General features: G+C 43.7%; 2 protein-coding genes across 9 annotated transcripts in view; one reads left to right on the forward strand and one right to left on the reverse strand.

Moving 5' to 3' along the window:
• Nucleotides 1-1,194: 1,194 nt before the first annotated feature.
• On the forward strand, nt 1,195-11,887 carry LOC106581795 (UDP-N-acetyl-alpha-D-galactosamine:polypeptide N-acetylgalactosaminyltransferase 3 (GalNAc-T3)). 2 transcript variants are annotated; one of them, XM_014164109.3, is made up of 11 exons: nt 1,195-1,693; nt 3,067-3,645; nt 6,660-6,832; nt 7,491-7,640; nt 8,015-8,249; nt 8,422-8,539; nt 8,705-8,905; nt 10,212-10,343; nt 10,560-10,661; nt 10,778-10,930; nt 11,139-11,887. In XM_014164109.3, the coding sequence occupies exons 2-11, from the start codon at nt 3,146-3,148 to the stop codon at nt 11,250-11,252; spliced, it is 1,878 nt and encodes a 625-aa protein (XP_014019584.2). In that variant the 5' UTR covers nt 1,195-1,693; nt 3,067-3,145; the 3' UTR covers nt 11,253-11,887. The 2 variants fall into 2 exon arrangements, with proteins under 2 accessions (XP_014019584.2, XP_014019583.2); XM_014164108.3 differs by lacking the exon at nt 1,195-1,693 and adding an exon at nt 2,516-2,733.
• A 1,692-nt stretch (nt 11,888-13,579) lies between these two features.
• LOC106581794 (cysteine-serine-rich nuclear protein 3) overlaps nt 13,580-21,902 on the reverse strand; it is a 72,710-nt gene continuing 64,387 nt past the window's right edge. For all 7 annotated transcript variants that reach the window (XM_045704470.2, XM_082966996.1, XM_014164106.3 and 4 more), the window contains 3 exons: nt 17,617-17,876; nt 17,072-17,368; nt 13,580-16,853 (listed from right to left, as the gene is read on the reverse strand). In XM_045704470.2, the coding sequence (XP_045560426.1) occupies nt 15,711-16,853; nt 17,072-17,368; nt 17,617-17,876 (1,700 nt within the window). In that variant the 3' untranslated portion in view covers nt 13,580-15,710. The remainder of the gene's footprint in view (nt 16,854-17,071; nt 17,369-17,616; nt 17,877-21,902) is intronic.

Genomic DNA, 21,902 nt, shown 5'->3' on the forward strand with positions numbered 1-21,902 from the left:
AATAAAAACAGAAATATCTTATTTACATATATATATTCAGCCCCTTTGCTATGAGACTCGAAATTGAGCTCCGGTGCATCCTGTTTCCATTGATCATCCTTGAGATGTTTCTTCAACTTGATTGGAGTCCACCTGTGGTAAATTCAATTGATGGGACATGATTTGGAAAGTCACACCTTTCTATATAAGGTCCCACCGTTGACAGTGCATGTCAGAGCAAAAACCAATCCATGAGGTCGAAGGAATTGCCCATAGAGCTCAGAGACAGGATTGTATCGAGGCACAGATCTGTGGAAGGGTACAAAAACATTTCTGCAGCATTGAAGGGCACCAAGAACACAGTGGCCTCCATCATTCTTTAATGGAAGAAGTTTGGAACCACCAAGACTCTTCCTAGAGCTGGCCAAACTGAGCAATCGGGGGAGAAGGGCCTTCGTCGGGAATTGACTAAGAACCCGATGGTCACTCTGACAGAGTTCCTATGTGGAGATGGGAGAACCTTCCAGAACGACAACCATCTCTGCAGCACTCCAACAATCAGGCCTTTATAGTAGTGGCCAGACGGAAGCCACTCCTCAGTAAAAGGCACATGACAGCCCGCTTGGAGTTTGCCAAAACTCCAAGAAACAAGATTCTCTGGTCTGATGAAACCAAGATTGAACTCTTTGGCCTGAATGCCAAGTGTCCCGTCTGGAGGAAACCTGGCACAATCCCTACGGTGAAGCATGGTGGTGGCTGCATCATGCTGTGTGGATGTATTTCAGCAGCAGGGACTGGGAGACAAGTCAGGATCAAGGGAAAGATGAACAGAGCAAAGTACAGAGAGATCCTTGATGACAACCTGCTCGGGATCTCAGACTGGGACAACGGTTCACCTTCCAACAGGACAACGACCATAAGCACACAGCCAAGACAATGCAGGAGTGGCTTCGGGACAAGTCTCTGAATGTCCTTCAGTGGCCCAGCCAGAGCCTGGACTTGAACTGGATTGAATATCTCTGGAGAGACCTGAAAATAGCTGTGCAGCTACGCTCCCCATCCAACCTGACAGAGCTTGAGAGGATTTGTAGAGAAGAATGGGAGAAGTGTCATACCCAAGACGACTCGAGGCTGTAATCGCTGCCAAAGGTGCTTCAACAAAGTACTGAGTAAAGGGTCTGAATACGTATTGAAATTTGATATTTCCGTTTTTTTATTTTTAAACCTGTTTTTGCTTTGACATCGGGTACTGTGTGTAGATTGATGAGGGGGAAAACATATACTTGATCAATTTTAGAATATGGCTGTAACGTAACAAAATGTGGAAAAAGTCAAAGGGTCTGAATACTTTCCGAATGCACTGAGACTCGCCTATTATTCGCATAAGCTATTCGCCTATTTCAAATAGAATATATAATAGAGACGGACTACTCTTGCATATGAAAAAGTCACTTCCACAACTCGGTGAGATTGTGATCTGTAGGCTAAGTACCAAGAAGTACAGGAGAACAGTCGCGGTGAATTGTGTCCCTCGGTGAACCTACTTGACAAGACTTCTACTGCGCACCGGAGTATTCCTCCTCCGAATGTCTACGGTGTCCACGTCTTATCTTTACCACCTCAAGCATCGAACACTTTACGAACACCATCTGCCAGGGGTGACTTGGCAAACAGGAATATGTTGGGATATGTCTCAGAGGGTCCAACATGTTCGGTGAGTGGCAGATGTTCAGTCATTCCTTTTCTTAAGCCTTGAGATAAATTCAAGGTTGGACTTTGATTCTAGTGTAAACCGTAACATTAAACGTATTTGCCTGTCGTGTAATGCTCTTTACCTTCTGAGGAGTTCTATAGCTTTCTTATGCTAACCTACTGTATGATACTTTGTAACAGATGCGCTTGAGCGCTTTTGCTTGAATATTTGGCAATTCTGATAAACAGTTTGAGTTCTAATTGTATTATGCCTACTATAATTCAACACTTGTACATAAACTAACATAGCTCATGCCCGATGTTGATCTGTTTAAACAAACCAAAAAATTGTCCTCACTTATTTCTGCAGTGTAGGTTATAGGTTAACCCGTATTCTGTAAGCAACCCATTATTCTTCTAGCCTGATTGGATGCAGTGAAGTATAGGTTACGTTCCTCCGATATTTGTAACCCAGCAACAGTCTCAATGAATGGCTGAACAAATCCATGATTTTAAGAATTGATACCATTATTAGATCAGACATATCCCGCGGTGTAGACTATTTCCAATATTGCATGAGACAAAGTTACTCTGCAAGATGACACTTTTTAAATTGTATTTAACCAAACGGGGCACAGCGAGTTATAGCTTTGTAGCGGAAGTAAATCAAAGTGACTTTTGCAACTGACACACAGACTCATACTTCCTGCGCCAAATGACACATTCATCATTTTTAAGCCACTGTTTTGCAATGTTTCACTAATGTAACAAATGGCATGACTTTAGTGCTTTGACAAAGGGAGATCCGCTCTACGCAGGCGTGCCAAATATAAGGGTCCCACCCTCTACCTGAAAGGAGCTCACCTGGATCCAACGAGACGGAAGTAGTGTGCAAAGATTGAGAAACGCTGCACAACTGTATTCTTTTTGGGCAACACTTACTCTGGAATTTCACGTTATTTCGCAGATGATTTTCGTTTAGCCACATGCTCGACATAACTTGATGGACTTTTAAATCAATAATTTGGAGTCCATTTCCCATCCTTTTTATGTAACGTCCCGGTAAGTCATATCATTTTCCCGAAAAGAATGTGAAAATGCGGGTACTATGACAATAATTTTTATAGTAGCCTGGTCTATCCTGTCATTTATTAGACTGCTGTACAGTAGAACGTTTTCCAACTATTTTGATGGGCAGTAGGTTGTTTAGAAAAACAATCACATATCTTGTTACATTCCTGCTTGTGTATGGTCATAATCCAAAGTGGCATAGCATGTAACACTTCAGTCTGTTCTCAGCTTTGAAGAAATACTTGTTTTCCATTCATGTGAAACTGAGTTTTGTGATTCTGCTTTTTACCTCTGTTAATTTGTCACCTTTTCTTTCTTTTTAAGGTTACCTCCTCTGGTGGTGCAACTGACTGGTAGGTGAAGTTCTGTCTCAAAGCTATCTACCCCACACATCTCCAGAAGAATGAGTGGTCTCCGCAGAGTTCTCAGAAGGCGACTACACCCCTTAAAACTGGTGGTAGTGGCCCTTATTTTTGTCACATTTCTCTTCCTAATACAACGTGAGGTAGTAAGCCAAAGTCCCTCCCTAGAAGAGCCCTGGCTGAAGGAGATGGCTGTCAAACGGGATTCCGTGCTGGGCATGGTGATGGGGGCCGTCAATAATTTTAGGGACGCGATGCCAAAGATGCAGATCAAAGCCCCAGTGCGTCAGCAGGACAATGCAGGGAACTTCTCCTGTTTGCCAGGGACCTACACAGCTGCTGAGCTGAGGCCAGCCCTGGAGCGTCCACCTCAGGACCCCAACAGCCCCGGGGCCTCTGGGAAGCCCTTTCACACAGATAAACTGAGCCCTGCTGAACAGAAGGAGAAGGACCGGGGAGAGGAGAAACACTGCTTTAACCTGTACGCCAGCGACCGCATTTCTCTCAGCCGTGACCTGGGTCCTGACACCAGACCACCAGAGTATGTTATCTCTCCATAATTGACTGGCCATTTTTGTGCTCTTATGGTAGCCATCACAGTTGTTTCCATATCCATGCTTTAAATTCTGTGGTGGAAAAAGTACCTAATTGTCATACTTGAGTTAAAGTAAAGATATCTTAATAGAAAATGACTCAAGTCACCAAGTAAAATACTACTTGACTAAAAGTATCTGTATGTATGCATGTACAGTTGAAGTCGGAAGTTTACATACACCTTAGCCAAATACATTTAAACTCAGTTTTTCACAATTCCTGACATTTTAATCAGAGTAAAAATTCCCTGTCTTAGGTCAGTTAGGTTCACCACTTTATTTTAGGAATGTGAAATGTCAGAATAATGGTAGTGATTTATTTCTTTCATCACTTTCCCAGTGGGTCAGAAGTTTACATACTCAATTAGTATTTGGTAGCATTGCCTTTAAATTGTTTAACTTGGGTCAAATGTTTCGGCTAGCCTTCTACAAGCTTCCCACAATAAGTTGGGTGAATTTTGGCCCATTCCTCCTGGCAGAGCTGGCCTCCTTGCTCATACATGCTTTTTCAGTTCTGCCCACAAAAGGATGAGGTCAGGGATATGTGATGGCCACTCCAATACCTTGACTTTGTTGTCCTTAAGCCATTTTGCCACAACTTTGGAAGTATGCTTGGGGTCATTGTCCATTTGGAAGACCCATTTGTGACCAAGCTTTAACTTCCTGACTGATTTCTTGATGTTGCTTCAAAATATCCACAGAATTTTCCTCCCTCATGATGCCATCGATTTTGTGGAGCGCACCAGTCCCTCCTGCAGCAGGGACAGTCCCTCCACAACATGATGCTGCCACCCCCATGCTTCATGGTTGGAATGGTGTTCTTCAGCTTGCAAGCATCCCCCTTTTTCCTCCAAACATAACGATGATCATTATGGCCAAACAGTTATATTTCGGTTTCATCAGACCAGAGGACATTTCTCCAAAAAGTTCGATCTTTGTCCCCATGTGCAGTTGCAAACCGTAGTCTGTCTTTTTTGGAGCAGTGGCTTCTTCCTTGCTGAGCGGCCTTTCAGGTTACGTCGATATAGGACTCATTTTTACTGTGGATGTAGATACTGTTGTACCTGTTTCCTCCAGCATCTTCACAGGGTCCTTTGCTGTTGTTCTGGGATTGATTTGCACGTTTCGCACCTAAGTACGTTCATCTCTAGGAGACAGAACACGTCTCCTTCCTGAGCGATATGACGGCTGCGTGGTCCCATGGTGTTTATACTGGCGTGGTCCCATGGTGTTTATACTGGCGTGGTCCCATGGTGTTTATACTGCCGTGGTCCCATGGTGTTTATACTGGCGTGGTCCCATGGTGTTTATACTGCCGTGGTCCCATGGTGTTTATACTTGCGTACTATTGTTTCTACAGATGAACATGGTACCTTCAGGCGTTTGGAAATTGCTCCCAAGGATGAACCAGACTTGTGGAGGTCTACAACTCTTTTTCTGAGGTCTTGGCTGATTTCTTTTGATTTTCCCATGATGTCAAGCAAAGAGGCACTGAGTTTGAAGGTCGGCCTTAATACATCTACAGGTACACCTCCAATTGACTCAAATGATGTCAATTAGCCTATCTGACGCTTCTAAAGCCATGACATCATTTTCTGGATTTTTCCAAGCTGTTTAAAGGCACAGTCAACTTAGTGTATGTAAACTTCTAACCCACAGGAATTGTGATACAGTGAATTATAAGTTGTATATAAATTATAAGAATTAAAATTATTGGAAAAATTACTTGTCATGCACAAAGTAGATGTCCTAACCGACTTGCCAAAATTATAGTTTGTTAACAAGAAATTTGTGGAGTGTTTGAAAAATGAGTTTTAATGACTCCAACCTAAGTGTATGAGGGAATCCATCAAATTCCTTATATTTAGCAAACCAGCCGTCACAATAAAAAAACAAAAAACTATAATAATAATTACGGACAGATGTGCACACTGGCAATTAACGAACACAGCATTTATGTTTAGTGAGTCCACCAGATCAGAGGCAGTAGGGCGGACAAAGCGTTATATTTATAGGTGGGTGAATTGGACAATAATTCTGTCCTGCCTGAGTATTAGAAATGTAACAAGTACTTTTTGGTGTCAGGGAAAAACATATGGGAGTAAAAAGTACATAGTTTAATCAGGAATGCTGTCAAAAATATAAATAGTGAAGTCCAGATACCCCAAAAAACTACTTGCGTAGTACTTCAAAGTATTTTTACTTAAGTACTTTACACCGCTGTCTAAAATGTATTGTCTCAGTGCTATATGCTTCGGCTACGTAGCCATGTAAAAATGTAGAGTCAATCTTGGGGTTAGTGGCCCTGTTTATGATGATATTCTATTATTATTATTATTATAGGGTATATCTTGTAAAACATCCTAATATGAAGCAAACATCAAAAGTGGGGTTTCTCCTCATCACATCCTAGCACCATCTAGTGGTGTTCAATAGAACACTTTCTCTGTAGAGGAATTCAGTTTGTATATACTTTTATGTCTTGTCTCAGTGGCTCGATATGAAACCAAAGTCACATTCTGAATGACCACAGAAGGAAGGAGATAACCATAATGTGTCCAACAGAAATGACAGTTTTTAACTCCCAAGTCTTTTGATATTCTCTTTTGAGTTATTGAGGAAAAATTCACTCCAACCACAGGCTGAGTTTCTCTGTCTGAAACATTGTTTCAGCATGCGTGCCCAGTAAATGTGTCTGGGTCAAGAAAACGCTTAGTTTTGTTTGGCTAATTAAACAAGTCTGTCCATGTTCCTATTATTTTTAATGGTGTAATTTACACGGGTTCAGACTGTCTGATGCGGTTGGCATTTCAAAGGGAGTCTCACATCCCAGTGAAACAACTGAAACAGACACCCCTTTAGGGGAAGACTTCAGATGTTTCAACCACAGTCCTGCACTGAAAGGCCTCTCAGGGACCCAAAAATACACTTAAAAAAAAAAAAAAATTATGCTCTTTTGCAGATGTATCGAGCAAACGTTCAAGCGCTGTCCCCCTTTGCTGACCACCAGCGTGATCATTGTGTTTCACAATGAAGGCTGGACTACTCTGCTGAGGACAGTGTACAGCGTCCTCCACACCTCCCCTGCCATCTTCCTCAAGGAGATCATCCTGGTGGACGATGCCAGTGTGGACGGTAAGGAACTAATTGGCCAGCCAGGCAGACGGCAAGACCACCTTGTTTTCACTTGGAATTGATTTCAGTCGGCCTGCTGGGCGGCCTGCTGGTGTGCCATGAAATGTGCAGGCAGGAGCCCCGGCATCTTGTGAAGGGGGTTATAGCAGGAAGCAGCACTGCTAGTGAATACTTTCCTAAGAGGGGCTAGCTAGTCCGTGGCGGTGTGGAGAAATATGTCTGTTTTCTCTTGTAAACGAGGCTGTGGGTAAAAAGACGAGGAAGCAGGGAATGCAGCCCAACTGAGTGACACTCAAAGCCCTCTGTCGTTTGTTGGGAATAGCCTGCTATTAGACATCTGTACTAAAGCTATTTCCATGGCCCAATGGGATAAGGCTAGGAACTGATCAGGCAAACTTGGCAGCTAGCCATGGTCTCTCTCTGTCTCTGTCTCTCTGTGTCTCTGTCTCTCTGTGTCTCTGTCTCTCTCTCTGTGTCTCTGTCTCTCTCTGTGTCTCGCTCTCTCTGTAGAAGGTCAAGCTTCCATACTGGGGTGGGGGGGAGCAAGTTGAGGTAGAGGCCAACTCTCCCAGAAAGTGTTACAAGGTCCATTACTGTATCTTGACTGTCCGTTCTAGATCTGCATGGTCCAATGCTGTGGGCTCATTTCCTTTCACAGACGCCTTGAAAGAGGAGTTGGATGAATATTTGAAGCGGCTGCACATCGTGCATGTGGTGCGTCAGCGGGAGAGGAAGGGCCTGATCACCGCTCGGCTACTGGGAGCCTCGGTGGCAACCGGAGACATCCTCACCTTCCTCGACGCTCACTGTTAGTACATGCACACCCACACCCCAGCACACACATCGAACAATTGGGTCATCAGGCTGGAACAACCAGAACAGCTCTGCCTTTTTTTTTTAGACACGCCTGTTTATTTATCCACCTACACCCCAGAATATGAGCACTATGCAGATGCTGTTTCGGGCATGGCAGGAAAACCACAAAACATTATGAGTATTCGAATGTAACATTTTCGGGCAGCCTGCTTTGGGTTGGCCAGGGAAGAGATCAAATCAGTGTTAAATTGAGTTGTTTATACAACAGCCTTCTATGTTCCTTGCCGATGTAGTGTTTCGCATTTGAAAATGCTATGTTATTTAGTGGTTCTATTTTAAGGCTGGTGGCGAATGCGTATCCAACAGGTGAATGCTTCAGTGGCTGGCTGGAGCCTCTACTGGCCAGGATAGCAGAGAACTACACTGCAGTAGTGAGTCCTGACATCACTACCATTGACCTCAACACTTTTGAGTTTATGAAGCCCTCGCCGTACGGGCAGAACCACAACCGTGGTAACTTCGACTGGGGCCTGTCCTTCGGCTGGGAGAGTCTACCGGACCACGAGAAACAACGGCGGAAGGATGAGACCTATCCTATCAAGTGAGAAGAACTCTGTGAATGATTGAATGCCTATTTTCAGGAGGAAATACTGACATGACAAACGCCTGTGTCTATATACCTTGATTAGCTGGTTGTGAATTGTCTATTTTTCAACTGTGTGTAAACAAACTTATCTGGACCCTCTATTCAGTGGATATCTTTTACCTCACAGGACACCAACGTTTGCTGGGGGCCTCTTCTCTATCTCCAAGGACTACTTCTATCTCATCGGAAGCTATGATGAACAAATGGAAATCTGGGGCGGCGAGAATATTGAAATGTCTTTCAGAGTATGAGCTGATTCACTTGGCTTTCTAGTTAGGAAACGCCTTGTGTTAGTGTCATTTTTTTTTTTGTGATTCATTCTCTATATCTTTGTATTGTGCAGTAGAACCCAACCAACTGGTTACCAAGTATGACTAACAGTGTTGGGTGTGTTGCCTCTCTGTCTGTAGGTGTGGCAGTGTGGGGGTCAGCTAGAAATCATCCCTTGCTCCATCGTGGGTCACGTGTTCCGCACCAAGAGCCCCCACACCTTCCCCAAGGGCACCCAGGTGATAGCACGCAACCAAGTGCGGCTGGCCGAGGTCTGGATGGACGACTACAAGGAAATCTTCTACCGACGCAACCAGCAAGCCGCCCAGCTGGCCAAAGACGTATGTGGTATTTCTGAGTGAAGTTGTTGTACGTTATTTAAACCCAGCTTGGCAGGTTGATATCCCAAGAAATGGGACAGGAGTTCTAAACCAGTTAATCTATTCCCTAAAGTAATGCTTTAGCAGGAGCAGTTTGCTCTGGAATGTTTGCCCTCCACTATATCCCACATGGACATATGAATGTTCTCATTCTGACTGCAGACCACTTGTTATCCCCCTCGTAGGACAAGTTTGGGCAGCCACAGGCTGATGTGAATTTTTATTTTTTTATTTTTTATGTGATCTAGCGTTTTGGAAATAAAGTCTTCATAAATTCTTGTAGCTTTGTCATGTTCCCCAGAGAGACTCATTTTAGAGCACTGACCCCCCTAAACAAAGATCATCTTTTGGTTAGGTATCGTCTGAACACAGTTGAATGTACAAACCCATTCCCCTGAGGGGAACATACATTTTGAGGTCCCTAGTATGTACTGTAGAACTATGTGACGTGAAATGAGTAGTATCCCTCTAAAAAACCTTCTGCTGGGCTCCAGGCTATTAGGTGTTTAGAGTTGTTAACAGGCAGGAAGGGGAGCCCTTTGGAGGCAGCAGGATCTGTTAAATGACGGGGATTTGTCGTGCTGCTGCATCCCCAACACAAGTTCTCATCTCCACGCCATAAACAGTCCCCCTCAGGCCATGTGTAGTTACGTACCTCAGAGTGAAGCAGGCCAAGGGGCCTCTCCTGCTGCCTTCAAACACCCCCTGTGACGCTAACCGCTTCAAGGAGCACAGCTACAGTAGTTATCATCACACACTGCTGTTTACAGCATCCACGTCATTACCTCGCTCGAATGCTCTCGTTACTGAAGACCTGCCTGGAGAAGCTCTCTGTTCCTTGAAATACTCTGTTTATACTGGCAATCGGTGAATCAATGACTGAGCAATGTCTGCGTGCATTCTTTTGAAACGTTGATGGCGTGAATGAATTTAAATGAAGCAGAGAGAGGGGGAAAAAGTCAGTCATTTCTGGACTAGAGGGTTCATCATTTGCTATGGTATTTCATCTCCGTTGTCTTCTGTATGTGTACCGGATAATTTTTGTGCGTGTCAATTACTTGAAACAAGATCAGGCAGATTGAAACTCTGCCACACATGGTGCTGTCTTCAAGCAGTCACCCATCAACCACGGAGCTCCAGCACTAGACCGACTGTGGGGAAGTGGTAATGGAGTTTTTCCTCCCAGTCCAAAGCCTGGGCAGTGTGAGTAATGAGGAAAGTCTCCCCCCCCCTTTTTAATGGCTGCTGCCTGGAATTGTTTCCACAGAGGGCCTTTGGAGACGTCGGGCGTCGCATGGACCTCCGGGAGCGGCTGCAGTGCAAGAGCTTCTCCTGGTATTTGAAAAATGTGTATCCAGAGGTCTTCATGCCCGATCTCAACCCACTCCACTTTGGCTCGGTAAGTCCCCCTCCCCCCTCTCCCAGACTCTTTCCAGACCACAGAGAGCTTTCTGGCAATAGTGGGTTTCCACTTAGCATCTCCAGAGGGCTCTGAGGAGAGCTCCAGGGTAGGCCAGGGGAGAGAGCAGCTCCACACTACCTAAGGTTGGGAGGTGGCTGGGCTTGTTTGAACAGCTTGTGAATCTGACTGAAATCCCTTTCCTTGTGCCTCCAGGTGAAAAATGTAGGTAAAGACTCATGTCTGGATGCAGGGGAGAACAACGAGGGAGGGAAACCGCTGATCTTGTATCCATGCCACGGCCTCGGAGGAAACCAGGTCAGAGGGAAGGGAATGAAGGGACTGGGTTCTGTCATGAAGGAAATGCTGAAGTACTTTCTCGGTCACTTTCAAAATCAAAAGGATTACTTCTGGTGTTCTTTGTGATCCCTCAGTATTTTGAGTACTCGACCCATCATGAGATCCGGCACAACATTCAGAAGGAGCTGTGTTTGCACGGGACGGATGGAGCCGTGAAGCTGGAAGACTGCCAGTATAAAGGCCGCAACACGTTTGTAGGAGCAGAACAGAAGTGGGAGTTAAGGGAGGTGAGACCAAATACCCACATTGCTATCCTAATGGGTTCAGTCAACATTTGTACTTGAAAGCCTTTTTTTCCCCCTTTTTTTTAAACTGTCAATTATTACCAAATTGTTGGAAGTTTGCCTTGTTCTCTTCCATCATCTTCACCATAGAAGTGGATGTCAGTGATTTCCTACTGAGGATGTTGGTGACTAATCTGTCTCCTCTCTGTAGAACCAGTTATTCTACATCCCAGGATGGAACCTGTGTCTGAGTGCTCGTCATGAGCACCCCTCCCTGGTGGCCTGCAACCCCTCAGACAGATACCAGCTGTGGTTCTACGTCTGACTACAGGACAGACATGGTCCTCGGCACTAGTGGACGATGTGTGCCTTGGTATCCTAGGACCATTAGAACAAGTAGCAATTGGCGTACATTTTTTACGTTTTATTATCGAAGTTGAATTTTAATTTATTTTTATACATATAAGAACTGCTGCTGGAAAGTTTGCTATTTTTGAGAACGTGACCTCAGGAAGGAAGCGTTCAAACTGATACTGAAGACTTGTTTGTTTTACTCCTTCCTTTTTTTTTTTATCATGATTTGGGTAAAGGAATTGTTTTTCTTGTCATACACGCCAACCGCTCTCTGTAGACTGACGGAGGTAGCTGGGACTGTGGAAAGACTTTGGATGGATACTGAATGAAGAGAGATTTCTTTGAAGAATACAACTTGTGTTTTTCTTTTTTGTGTACTTCGGAGGGAAATCAACATTACATTTTATTTAATTACCAAGGTTTGTTCTTTATTGCCCACACTGAATAATTTATTAATATAAATGTGAAAACCAACAACAAAATGGACTGTCAAATAATGCAATAGTGCACTTGCCTCTTGCACAAACTGAATAACTTCGATGTTGTACACCAAAGACTAATCAAGGTTTTTTTTCTTTTCTATTAAAGACATGCTCCAGAACTTTGGCAACTAGTTAGTCTTTTTTTTAAACCTTCCGCCATGGGCTGGATGCATAATCTGAGGCGAATTACTGTCTTACCTCAATTAGCCACGAAAATCCATTTACTGGAAGCGGTGCAGTGCCAGTTTCCTTAAATTTTCCCCCACGTGGGCCAGCCCCCTAGCAATTCGAGTTCCAGCCAATGAGGTTCAGCCCCTCAGAGAGAAATTACGTGGTGCACATATGTGACGTATGCAATTTTTCGGGGATACTTTTTGGCTCGTAAGCTCTACTTTTAGAACTACTGGATAAGAAGTATACTGGGAAAATCTATTTTAAAATGTTTATTATAGGTTATTCAAGATCTACCACTACTGCCTATTTTTTTTTATTATGCGAACTAGTCTATCAGATGTGACAGGGAATCCTCCATTACCATTGCTAGAGGGTCTGGTTCCCCTCTCATCCAGCTGGTTTTCCTCACAAGCAGGAGGATAAAATGAGGTCTCCAAAGTGGCATTTTAACCAAGGGCTTGAGTCGTGTGGTACTGTTTAATTGGGTACCTCTAATTCATAATCATCTGGAACTTGCCAGATAAATTATATTTTCTTTTGCTTTTCCGTATTGCTTGGCTGGGGGCGTTCAAAGGTGTTTTAATCATGTATACAGTTAACCTTTTTTTTCTGAGACTTTATCAACATAGCATTTTGAAACACAATTCCAGTCACTGCTGTGGTATTTGAAATGACCTGTTGTGTACAATCTGGTTCATTTCAAGTTTGACTGCAATGAAATATTGTAATTTTTTCTTTCTTTGAAATCTCTCTTTACAGGAACAGCTGGATTGATTGGGCCCTGCCAATTTTTATCAAAAATCTAATAAAGTAAACTAATACTTTAGATGTCAGGGTTTTAGGGAATAATTTAAGGTTGACATATCTTAACATGCATAGATCGTTGGAATGTATTTTTCTATATTTGACAACACATTTTGTAAAATAATTTTCTTGAGAATTAAATGAATGTACATGGTTTTTCTATCATGTTCATGGGGATTGGAAAATGTATATGTGGGCTTAAATGGGAGAAAATGTTAACTTGGTTTACAACATGGAATGTATGATTGTAGTTTTTGATTCAAGTCTCAGAGCTCCCAGTATCACACAAACGTCAGTGTTTCGATGCAAGGGTGTGGGCTAGTTTATACGAATCTATGGGAGAATGCTGACTGACAATGGAATGTTAGAATTTTGTTGAATATGGCTGGGACTTAGAAACAGATGGGTCTACAGCAGTCTGTCAACAAATTAGAACCGTGTGCCTTTTTATGTTTGGATCCTTGAGGTTTACCATTTTCATAAAAGGAACTCTGTACAATGACTGAATATGGCAGGGGTGTTGAACTTGCTCCATGGAGGGCCTAGTGTCTGTTTCTCTTCAATTAAGCCCTAGATAACCAGGTGAGATCATTAGTAATTAGTGACCTTCATTCATCAATCAAGTACAAGGGTGTGAAACCCGTAGACACCAGGCCCTTCGTAGAATGAGTTTCACACCTATGCTGTATGGCATGAGTACCATTCTTCACCATTTCTTATGTTCAACGGAAGAGGGTGCTGTGCACAAAGGAATTCATCCTTGACCCATCCTTACTGGGCTGTTACTGTACCCTTTTTTTCTAAATAAAAGTTGTTCAAGCTAAACGCATTAAACGGATAAAGGAAAAACAACACATGGTTTCATTTTATTTAAAGGTCATGTATTGTTAAAGCAAAAACGCAACAAAAAAATTGCATAACATTTTGGATTTATCTAACGTTAAAAAACCAAAACACATTGAAACATTTATACCATTCCGTACAAAAAGTATTCTGTTTCACATTATAGTAAGCGATAATGAAATCAGGCACATGGAGCTGTACAACTCACAAGCAGCATTTTAGACAGAAACGTTTTTATCCAATACAGACGGTTCAGTAAAGCACAATAAATACACATTTCAATATATCATTCATAATAAATACTGAAAATCATAAACACAGCAGAATTACTCAATTGGATGCAATGTTACTGTATCTTGCCTTCCCTTAAATGCTTTGGCACTGATACGGTATAGTCAATACAGTAGCACTGATTGGCTGACAGCTGGATACACTTTGTTTGCCAATGAGGTGAGGTAACATTTTGTGTTTCAGTCAGGTGCAGAATCACAAATCAAGTAGTGTTGGTTGAATAGAGACAATGTGCAGACTTAGAGGACAGGGATACATGCAGGGCTGCCCACTCCTTTTATGGAGAGGGAATTTAGGGAGAGAATGTTGGTATTTCATTGTAAAGGCTGTCCCTAACGTTTTAATACAGTTGTAGCAATACAAATCTGGAGCATTCTGTTCAATGGCCTTACAAGTAAGTTATTTCATATGAGGGGTTCAAAGTTATTTACAGATTTTCTGCAAATCATACTTTTCTCCCAATGTCTCAGGCTGATCAGTCATTCTCTAACTTGGCGCTGATATGAATCATAGGCTTGCTTGATTGTCCGACCTTAAATGCCTGATGTGGCTCTCAAAGAGTATGACATGACTTTCATTAAAACCTTCGAAGGGTTGTTTTGCATTTCCTGTTATTATTGCGCTTCACACTTCAATCATTGTGTCACACAATAACGTTCTTATCTGTACAAACAATCTCTTCAGGTATTTACTGTCAGTTGTCATAAGAGGACGGAATGTTTGTGCAAATATGTACTTGAAATCATTTCCCTGTCCAACTCAGCAATACCAATGTTGTCCCCAGTTTCGAAGAGTAACGTATTTTTTATTATGACATATTTATTGGAAATGAAGCCCCGTGAAATATGATTTACTGATCATATTATTGTCCTGTTGTTGCCATATATTTGATAGTTGTATATGGTCTTTGAGAGCTGTCAAAGTGTTACATTAGTAGTCCAAACATCTACTGTATGAATCATTTTAACTTGAATGTTTCCAATGAAGTGATGCTATTGGCATTATAATTCTGAATAAATAAATAAAAGTTGTAGTCTGTTTCAAGCTTTTCCAGACCATATAAAAGCATGGATTACAAGTGACGACACAATAACAAGGTTTGTACAGTACATTGATACAGATGTTATCAACCCAAATTGACCATGGTCAATTTCTCATAAATGCCATTGAAAGACACAAAAGAACATGCATTTATAGTTATCAAAACATAAGTATACACATACTTCAGAACCAATAAATAAACTGTGACAATATTTTTTTTGCACATTTGACACAAACATAGAAAAGTCCCACTCACAATATATGCTTAAAACCTTACCTTTAAATTATGAGATACATTGCACAGGCTTATAGCTTTCAGTTTTTGTTGACTGATTCCATCTTGCAGTTTAGAATACTAGAAATCAGGGGGTTCATTAGAAATCTTTCTCATCATGGAACTTGTAGATAAATAATGTCAATGTAATATATGGTCTTGCAAATTGCTTGGAAAGTTTAGTTCCCATTAAAGGCCATAAAGATCTTCAACACCTGGTCAGCCTTCCCACGGGCGAAAAACTGGTTGAATCAACGTTGTTTTCACGTCATTTCAACCCAAAAATCTATGCGACGACATTGAATCAATGTCGAAAACTGATTGGATTTGCAAAAAAGAATCAACTTAAAGGCATTTAGTCTTTTCTTTCACCCAGCTTTTAACCTAAATCCAGCGACATGGTAACATTTGTTGTTGATTTCACATTGAATTCACGTTAGTTGACATTGAACTGTGCCCGGTGGGTCATTCATTACGAAAAGACACAACATGAAGTCTACAGACAGGTGAGCTAGGCCCACTAAACTGGTGCGACCTGGGGGAGATTCTCTGCTAATGCAGGGGTCTTTGTACTGTCTGCTAGAGAAGGCCCTTCAGACAAATCATTAGCACTAGACACTTCCTTTGGCTGCTCTGCTACAAAACACTTCCCGTTACTACCGTAGCCTTCCTGGGAGCTCTTACTGTTCAGGTAGTTGTTGTGTAACTCCATCTGGCTAATGCCCCCAGGCTGCTCAGGGAATGTTCCTTTAGATTGGACCATGTTGTTTTCCAGGTCAGGTGTGCAGCAGCCCATGGCAGTGGTCGCTGCTCTGCCGTTGGTCAGGGTAAAGTGTTGATTGGTGTACTGTTCCTCAGCCTGGTGGGGGTAGTCTGTGTACTGCTCTGCCTTGTCGGCGGCCATGTTGAATGGTCCTTGTGGCATGGCCCCGTTGCTAGTGCTAACTGGGTGTGGGAACGATAAGGCCTCCCCGTAAGTTTCACTGGGTTTGCTGGCCGTCCCGTTGGCAGAGGCAACAGCATTGGGGTTCTCCTGCTGATAATACTTGGCTTGGGAGCTGAGTAAATAAGAGTTTCCATTCATGTGCTTTTCAATGTGGTTGTCCTGTGGCACGGTGCCATCAGAGTAACACAACACAGAGGACAGGGGGACAACCTCTGTGTGGGACACAGGCGGCGTGCTCACGCCATCCTCAAAGTCCTCCGACTTCTCCTCCTCATCCTCTTCCTCAGAGTCACTGTTAGCCAAGCTCTGAGTGCTGGAGTCAGACAGTCCGCTGCATAAACTGCTGTTGTCCTCTTCGTCCTCCTCATCCTCCTCATTCTCCTCATCGTCCTCATCCTCATCATCTAGAGGCTCTTCCATGTTGTCAGCTGTCTGGAGGTGCATGATGGCAGACTGTTGGAGTGTTGGGTCTATCAGAGAGTACTCCAGACTATGTTGGGTCTGGACCAGCGGGTTGCCGTGGCTGTGGCCGTTGCTTTCGCCATGGTAACCATTGGCAGGGGAGGCCTGCTGCTGCTCGCGGCTCTTCTCCAGCTCTAGCTTCATGATGGTGTGCAGGAAGTGGGTCCGTACACGGATGGGGTTAAATTCCACCCGGCCGGCCGCGTTGCTACACCCCTCCTTGGTACAGCCACAGGGAAAAGACATGCGGTCCACCTGTAGATTGGACCACATTGGGTTATATGACCATATATTCTGCAGTTTGCATGTAATAGATGAATTAATGTAATCCTTTGGCAATATCAGATAAGCGACTGTAATTATACAATGCTTTTTCAATAATACAGTGCTTTCATCTACAGCGTGTAAAATATTTGATCACTTAATGATACATCACTGTCAGTATGTCTGGGTCAGACCACCCAGAGATTTACCTGGCATTTGATTCCTGCTACACTGCACGCACATGTCTCTGGGTCACAGAACACTCTGCAGTCGCAGCCACAGTCCTCCCTGGACAACCGGATGGCCCGCAGCTCATGCTTCTCCTCCACGTCAATTTTCTTCACCCCCGAGGTCCGCAGCAGAGCCCGGCGCTTCTTCGTGGTGAGGGGCTGGAGGAAAAAGTACTCGTCCACCTCTGTGTTTTCCAGATCAATGTCATCGTCAGAGATGTCCTCAGCCGTGAGCGTGTTGGCCTCCTCCGACTCCACTGTACCGTTCTTAGTCAGCTGAAAACGAACCAGAGGGGATCAAATTCAGTCCGGTTTGAAGAGTAAGCAGCCAGCCGAAACAAATGACATGCTGCATCTCAAAAGAGGATACAGAGTTAGCCGTTGAAAACGTGTTCTGGATTTCTACAAGGATACGCTATGACACAACTGTGCATCTAGTACCGTCTGTATATCGTGATGCATGATATCATCTCCCCGTGTACAGTACATTTCATTAGCTCAGTAGCTTCCGTTTCTTTTAATACCTTGAGTTTAATGGAGTTGATTTTCTCCTCCTTCAGATGATCTCGGAGCATGTCTCTGTGGATCCTCTCCTGCTCCAGGGCAAACTCTCCCAGGGAGAACTGCCTGACACCGCTGTGTCTGTTGGACATGCCCAGCGTACTGCCTCCCTGACTAGGCACACTGGTGAAACCCTGGCGCCGGCTGAAGTAGTACACCGTCACGTTTTCAAAGTGCACCCTCCTCGTCCTCGCGCGCTTCTCTCGCTTCAGTATGGAATCAGCTAGAGGACCAGATGACAACAGAAGAAGTGGATGGTGAAAGGAACGTTAAAAAGCAGTGATAGCTGGCCTACTCGTACATGAATAACAGGGGGAAGCAGGGTGATTTGTTCATACATGAATGCAAGATTAACCAGTTCCATATGGTGGAACCACCAGTATGAGAAAAAGCTAGATTTAACCATCATTACAGCATACAAGAACAAGGACACTGATTCAAGAAAATGCACCTATTTAAAGCTGCATCATGTACATAGGAAAGTGTTGTATGTTTTTGCTGTCTGTGATGCACTCTCAATGGTGTAAATGTGTAGCCATACTATGACAAGATAAAAAAAACGTTTCTATTCTGTGCTTACTTACTATTTGCATGATTTGAATACCTATTTTTATTTGACTTATCATGACCCTAGAACCTCAGGAGTCGTTTTGCTAGCATGTCGATCCTACTTGTGGCTTTTTAAGGGCAGGTCTACGAGAGGGAGGGAGGGAGGGAGGGAGGGAGGGAGGGAGGGAGGGAGGGGAAAAAGGAAAGCAAAGACTGAGAGCATAAATAATCTCCCTCCCCTCCTGGCCTGGATGTAGAGTCGCTTTCCCAGCGGTCACTTGAGGTCAGACAAACAGGACAAATTGGGACCATCTGGTAGGTGCAGCTCTCCACCCTGTGCCATAAGGACAATGTCTTCATTAACATGGCAGTCTTGGCTTCATGATTGGAATTTTTCTTTATTGTCTTGAGAAAAGGTTTATAAGATGTTGTTTTGGGTATTCAAACTTGCACCCTGAAGAAGGCACAGTGATGCCAAAACGTTGGTGTTTTTTTACCCAATAAATTACGGGGAGGTTATACATACGGAGTGTGCGACTGTCTTTGTTTTCAAAGCTTGCAATACCTAACATAGTTGGATATTTCTCTGTATTTCTTCCTATTTCTTGTCCATTTTCGATTAGGGTTGCTACAACCATGTCTAAAAATGTATCTTTGAGAATATATCAATCAAAATCAAATCAAACTTATTTATATAGCCCTTCTTACATCCGCTGATACAGTGAGGGAAAAAAGTATTTGATCCCCAGCTGATATTGTATGTTTGCCCACTGACAAAGAAATGATCAGTCTATAATTTTAATGGTAGGTTTATTTGAACAGTGAGAGACAGAATAACAACAAAAAAATCCAGAGAAACGCATGTCAAAAATGTTGATTTGCATTTTAATGAGGGAAATAAGTATTTGATCCCCTCTCAATCAGAAAGATTTCTGGCTCCCAGGTGTCTTTTATACAGGTAACGAGCTGAGATTAGGAGCACACTCTTTTTTAAATTAGGAGCACACTCTTAAAGAGTGTGCTCCTAATCTCAGCTCGTTACCTGTATAAAAGACACCTGTCCAAAGAAGCAATCAATCAATCAGATTCCAAACTCTCCACCATGGCCAAAACCAAAGAGCTCTCCAAGGATGTCAGGGACAAGATTGTAGACCTACACAAGGCTGCAATGGGCTACAAGACCATCGCCAAGCAGCTTGGTGAGAAGGTGACAACAGTTGGTGCGATTATTCGCAAATGGAAGAAACACAAAAGAACTGTCAATCTCCCTCGGCCTGGGGCTCCATGCAAGATCTTACCTCGTGGAGTTGCAATGATCATGAGAATGGTGAGGAATCAGCCCAGAACTACACGGGAGGATCTTGTCAATAATCTCAAGGCAGCTGGGACCATAGTCACCAAGAAAACAATTGGTAACACACTACGCCGTGAAGGACTGAAATCCTGCAGCGCCTGCAAGGTCCCCCTGCTCAAGAAAGCACATATACATGCCCATCTGAAGTTTGCCAATGAACATCTGAATGATTCAGAGGACAACTGGGTGAAAGTGTTGTGGTCAGATGAGACCAAAATGGAGCTCTTTGGCATCAACTCAACTCGCCGTGTTTGGAGGAGGAGGAATGCTGCCTATGACCCCAAGAACACCATCCCCACCGTCAAACATGGAGGTGGAAACATTATGCTTTGGGGGTGTTTTTCTGCTAAGGGGACAGGACAACTTCACCGCATCAAAGGGACGATGGACGGGGCCATGTACTGTCAAATCTTGGGTGAGAACCTCCTTCCCTCAGCCAGGGCTTTGAAAATGGGTCGTGAATGGGTATTCCAGCATGACAATGACCCAAAACACACAGCCAAGGCAACAAAGGAATGTCTCAAGAAGAAGCACAGTCCTGGAGTGGCCTAGCCAGTCTCCAGACCTTAATCCCATAGAAAATCTGTGGAGGGAGCTGGAAGGTTCGAGTTGCCAAACGTCAGCCTCGAAACCTTAATGACTTGGAGAAGATCTGCAAAGAGGATTGGGACAAAATCCCTCCTGAGATGTGTGAAAACCTGGTGGCCAACTACAAGAAACGTCTGACCTCTGTGATTGCCAACAAGTGGTCAAATACTTATTTCCATCATTAAAATGCAAATCATTTTATAACATTTTTGACCAGCGTTTCTCTGGATTTTTGTTGTTGTCTGTCTCTCACTGTTCAAATAAACCTACCATTAAATTTATAGACTGATCATTTCTTTGTCAGTGGGCAAACGTACAAAATCAGCAGGGGATCAAATACTTTTTTCCCTCACTGTATATGAAAGTGCTGTACAGAAACCCACCCTAAAACCCCAAACAGCAAGCAATGCAGGTGTAGAAGCACGGTGGCTAGGAAAAACTCCCTAGAAAGGCCAAAACCTAGGAAGAAACCTAGAGAGGAACCAGGCTGTGAAGCCCTTTTCAAAGACCTCACAATTCCAAGGCTGCTTCACTAAAAGCAATCACACCAGGAGACGAGCTGGATTATTTCTTCAACACTAACGTGACCCAAGACAGGTTTGTTCTGTATTCCCCAGGAAACAATGCTACTGTACATCTCAGGAGCAAGCCTGATACATTGTGGCACCTCTTTAGTGGGGAGAAGCTGGGAGAGCCATGTGTTGTGTTGCATAGTGCAAGACTAGAGCTTAGAGATGCGTCCTCCTGGTTGTCTTTATCTGCAGCAGCTGACACAGAAGGCTCAGGAGCATGAGGAAACAGTACCCTGGTCACTGGTCCACACACACATACACACACACCCCTGGGAGGAGCACTGTCACTCACACCCGTAATAAACCAGGGAAGGGTTACTGTATGCATCTGTCACCAAACACAACATAGATCTGTCACCTGAGGAACCATCCACCAATTTTTCCATAGGTTGCCTACGAATAGCATCATATCTGCTCATAGAAAAATACAGGTAATCTAATACACAGTTCTTTTTTATCAGTGGCGCCATCAGTGGTTCCTGCCAAAGTGGCTGTAGCCTTTCCAATAAGTAGCTGTGGAACAGAGAACAGGTTCACTCGACTGAGAGCTTCTTAGAGAGCCTGACAGACACACCAATAGCTTTGCACACGGCTAGAGACGAGACAGTCCTCCCTATGGCTACTCAGCTGAGAACACAGACACTGCACTAGTTCAGCTCAGACACGGCTAGAGACTAGACAGTCCTCCCTATGGCTGCTCAGCTGAGAACACAGACACTAGTTCAGCTCAGACACGGCTAGAGACTAGACAGTCCTCCCTATGGCTGCTCAGCTGAGAACACAGACACTAGTTCAGCTCAGACACGGCTAGACAGTCCTCCCTATGGCTGCTCAGCTGAGAACACAGACACTAGTTCAGCTCAGACACGGCTAGAGACTAGACAGTCCTCCCTGTGGCTGCTCAGCTGAGAATATAGACACTAGTTCAGCTCAGACACGGCTAGAGACTAGACAGTCCTTCCTATGGCTGCTCAGCTGAGAACACAGACACTAGTTCAGCTCAGACACGGCTAGAGACTAGACAGTCCTCCCTGTGGCTGCTCAGCTGAGAATACAGACACTAGTTCAGCTCAGACACGGCTAGAGACTAGACAGTCCTCCCTATGGCTGCTCAGCTGAGAACACAGACACTAGTTCAGACAACAACAAAAAATAATTTACCAGGATTTCTGTGTTAATATGGAGG

This window comes from Salmo salar, chromosome 21 (assembly GCF_965601325.2).
Source record: "Salmo salar chromosome 21, fSalSal1, whole genome shotgun sequence".
Lineage (NCBI taxonomy): Eukaryota > Metazoa > Chordata > Actinopteri > Salmoniformes > Salmonidae > Salmo > Salmo salar.

Excerpts from the sequence above, each read along its gene's own strand:
- LOC106581795 (XM_014164109.3), top strand. The coding sequence starts at position 3,146 with ATGAGTGGTCTCCGCAGAGTTCTCAGAAGGCGACTACACCCCTTAAAA. Across the intron at positions 3,646-6,659 it reads CCTGACACCAGACCACCAGA|ATGTATCGAGCAAACGTTCA; the intron begins GTATGTTATCTC and ends GCTCTTTTGCAG. Across the intron at positions 8,250-8,421 it reads GATGAGACCTATCCTATCAA|GACACCAACGTTTGCTGGGG; the intron begins GTGAGAAGAACT and ends TTTACCTCACAG.